Source organism: Sinocyclocheilus anshuiensis, unplaced genomic scaffold, assembly GCF_001515605.1.
Source record: "Sinocyclocheilus anshuiensis isolate Anshui unplaced genomic scaffold, SAMN03320099.WGS_v1.1 scaffold1351, whole genome shotgun sequence".
NCBI lineage: Eukaryota > Metazoa > Chordata > Actinopteri > Cypriniformes > Cyprinidae > Sinocyclocheilus > Sinocyclocheilus anshuiensis.
Window position 1 is genome coordinate 161,586 of NW_015537982.1, and position 3,976 is coordinate 165,561.

At 39.6% G+C, this 3,976-nt stretch overlaps 1 protein-coding gene across 1 annotated transcript in view; it reads right to left on the reverse strand.

Moving 5' to 3' along the window:
- The window catches only part of LOC107673881 (clathrin interactor 1-like), a 26,408-nt gene that overhangs the window by 4,484 nt on the left and 17,948 nt on the right, over positions 1 to 3,976 (reverse strand). The window contains exons 10-11 of the mRNA XM_016467694.1: positions 2,908 to 3,185; positions 1,078 to 1,258 (exon numbers count right to left, since the gene is read on the reverse strand). Coding sequence (XP_016323180.1) covers positions 1,078 to 1,258; positions 2,908 to 3,185 — 459 coding nt within the window. The remainder of the gene's footprint in view (positions 1 to 1,077; positions 1,259 to 2,907; positions 3,186 to 3,976) is intronic.

A 3,976-nucleotide genomic window follows, 5' to 3' on the forward strand; every position in this document is an offset into this window, starting at 1 on the left:
AGACTTATGTAATAGGAAATAAAGACAAAAGCAAACAATTCGGTCAAATGTATGCAACAAAGTCAGCGTTGTATTACGATTAATAAATAAGTAATTTATTAAACATAACTTTGTGCTCAGCCAAAACTATATGACCTAGAAGAAATAATAGATTCATGAGACCAAAGATTGCCTGTTAAATTTACCCAAAACGAATTTTACCTCATGTTTAACCACTACCAGAGACATCAGAGGCAAGCGGCAAATGTCAGAAGGACTAGCCGAGGTGAGACTGCTCTCGGCGGATACATGAGCACTGAGCGCCCGCTGATCGCATGGAGCTCATGTCTCGAAATCGGCGAAGCTAATTTTCAAATAGGCGCTATCTTTATAAATAAACCGCAGATTAGAGTTTTAAACAACTACATTCTCGCCTGAAATACTCTTAGAACTGCATTTCATGACACAATAACAGTAATATTTTGAAAATTATGCGGGTTTTCTCCTCCGCCATTAATGCTCACTGGTTGGTGCGAAATGCATTCTGGGATACCTGGCTGCCTCAAGTTCGCACAAGTTACCTCTGGATGCATCCTTGATAAAAGGGGCAGAGCAAGAACACATCCGGGGATTTGAACTGTACTTGGCTAGATGTGAACTTTGAATTGGAACAGTACTTGGGCGACGACTGATGACGTTTCACAAGTCCACAAGAACACAAGTACAGACAAGAACGCATATTGAGAAATGGCTAGTCAGTTCCCTTCAAAGACACATTCATATAAAAACACATGTGCCGTGTTTTGACTTTGAAGCGTGCAGTAATCATGTTTATTCAACAAAGTCAAGCCTTTTGGAAAATCTATTTGTGGCAGTCAGTGTTGATACTGTGGCGGGCCACCACAAATAAATCAATGTATGGGAAACACTGCTATACATTTATATTTTCATCTGTCGTATTTTTTATTAGTTTAGTTAGTTACTAATTTTTACCGCTCCTCATATAGACCAATTGTTTGAATTCTTTTGCGCTCATTTCATTTTCTGGACCCAGGTTCAATCCTGTCCCAGACACTCTACATCAGTATCTTTGCTTACCTTGCTGCATCATGCTGAGTGTGGGCTGAGAAGGTTTGGGTGGCTGCATGCCAGGACTAAGGTAGTCCAGGCTTATGTCTACATTAGAGTTGGACCAGGTGGACGGCAAAGAGGCTTTGGGATTGGGCTTCTGGGCCATCGGTTGCTGGGGCATCAGTGAACTCCCCATTGACTGAAGTGGCTGCAAAGATAAAGACAAAGAAAATCAAATCGGTTTTAGAACAAACCATATATGATAGCACCCATATGATCAAAAACAATGTTTTCGCTGATTTTGTTAAGATGATACTGCTCTGCTGCAGTTCAAGCATGATAATTAGAATTCTCCGATGGTGATGAATGTTTGCCAATGGCAGAATGACACAAGTCAGAGAAGATGAAAGGCAGAATACTGCAGGCAAAATACTCCAGAACACTACACTGTGGTCTTTCAGGGTTATCAAGACTCTTGAGTTAAACAAGACAGAAATGTTGGTTGAGAGGCATTGTCTTCTAAAATTATTTCAGCATGTTAAAATGCACCTCAAGTCCCTCTAATTATACCATCGGGGGGTTGCTTTTTTTCTTTAGCCAAACAAAACTTGCCATTTTAAAGTAGGTCAGGCTTTTAGCATGCAAATATTATCTTTGTGCAAGGCTTTTGTTTCAATTTAATGGTTTTCTGACTTAAACTTGTTCCTCCTCATTCTGCCATTCTCTGTGATGGGTGTCCCAAGGGGACTGGGGTTGATGGGTAATGAGGAGGGGGTGGGTGGAAAATTGTGCCAATGCTGCGTGTTAATCCTCGCTCGTTTCGCTTTCATGTTGCCTGCTCTCTAAACCGCTGGCTCTGAACCTCGGCCAGAATTGTCTTTTCTTGCGTAAATAGTGTTTAGTGTGCAGTTCCACTTAGGTGAGCTGCATTAAGTACTCCACAGATGGGGGATCTGAATGAAAACCACATTATCTATGTGCAACTCTACATCACTTGGTTTCATCTTTATTCTTTATTGTGCTGTAAACATAATGTTGAGGGACGGCAATGCACAAAAGTCTATTGTAGGTGCACTACCTAATGAAATACATAGACACTCGTTTGCAAGTTACGCTAAAACTAGGTATATACAACGGCATAATCAAAAGTTTTTGTGCTTTTATTTGTCATTTCTGTGGGTATTATTTGTTGGGATTGCTGCCGTTTTTGTACTCCTAAAAGTTGACTAAATAAACTTCCAGTTGGTGTACACATTTAAAATCTACACTACCATTAGTACACAGTAGTGTACAAGTTTTTTTTTGTTTGTTTTTGTTTTTTTGGAATGGTAGTGTATAATTTTTCCTCTTCTCAGAAAATGAACCAAAAATACTGATGACTGTAATGCAAGGGCGAAATATAATTTTCATTCATCCAATAAAATTCTCTAAGGGTGAGAACATACCACCTGCAACCCAATAGCAATAGCAAGCAGCAAATCATAGTTTTGATAATGTAAACTGAAAGCTACTGGCTATAAAAAAAATAAATACATTTCAATAGGAAATCAAAATGGGAAAGAAAACTGTGCTCTTCAAAGCATTTCATGGGGTCTCGATCATGACAATATATTATCATAGGTATCATAAATACATAGCAGACACATTGAGGAAAAAGTCGCAAAGGTAGCAGGCACCTGTGATTTGGATGATGGCATGCCAATAAATACATTTCAATAGGAAATCAAAATGGGAAAGAAAACTGTTTCTGGAAAGTCAAAGCATTTCATGGGGTCTCGATCATGACAATATATTATCATAGGTATCATAAATACATAGCAGACACATTGAGGAAAAAGTCGCAAAGGTAGCAGGCACCTGTGATTTGGATGATGGCATGCCAATGGTCTGAGAGGAGGTCATGGAGAAGTTCATGCTTTGGGAAGTGCTGAAGTTAGTGGTCTGAGATGAGCCCATTAGGTCAAAGAGGTCGGATGAGGATGCTGTGGATGCAGGAGCAGGAGCAGGGGCCGCCTGCAGACCTGAGAAAAGGTCTATTCCTGCAGGGTTAACAGGCTGAGCTGCAGGGACGGCTGGCTGGGTTGCAGAAAAAGTGTTCCAATCACCAAAGTCTCCATTCCCACTAGATGCTGGGGCTGAGGAAAGACAAAAGCACAAACATTATAGAGAGCACAGGGAACACAGGAGAATGTTGTAATAGTTATGAAGCTTTTTGATCAGAAGGCATATTTGTGCTTTTACTGCACAAATTCCAGAATCTTGCTTCATGTCAGGCTTTATCATCTAGCAGAGGATGTGTATTTGCATGCAAATGAGCAATATAAAAATCTAGAGAAATGCAAGAGAACCAGTAATGAAACTATCAGGGCACTGAAGATGCATAAACATCAAAAAGAATCTCAGACTCTCCGTCACTTCAGCTCAGTCCCAAAAATGCAGAGGGTGACGTGTCACACCCAACAAGAGCTGAAATGTGTCTGTGCTCATTAGCTTTTAGCACAGCAGGCCACCATATGGCTGCCCCCTCTTCTCACTATTTAAGAGCTTTCTGCTTGGAGTATTTCATAAACAGGCAGCTGAGGATGGCAAACTCAGGTCCAGCAGAAAAAACAAACAGCCTTCTGTTATATTCCCAAAACTATATTTAAATAACCATATGAAAACATACACATATCACCACTTTGTGTCTTTCAAGTTGCACTCCCTTAAGGCTTTTATTTTAACGTGAGTTTAATTAAAAGAAAATAGAGACTTTTAGCAAAAGCAAGCAAGGCTTTTTTTTTCTCTTGGAGTTGAATATCTTTTAAAGAACATAAGTTACAGTTAGGGATGCACGATATAAATATAAGCAAGGCTTCTTGGAGTTGAATATCTTTTAAAGAACATAAGTTACAGTTAGGGATGCACGATATAAATGATATAAATA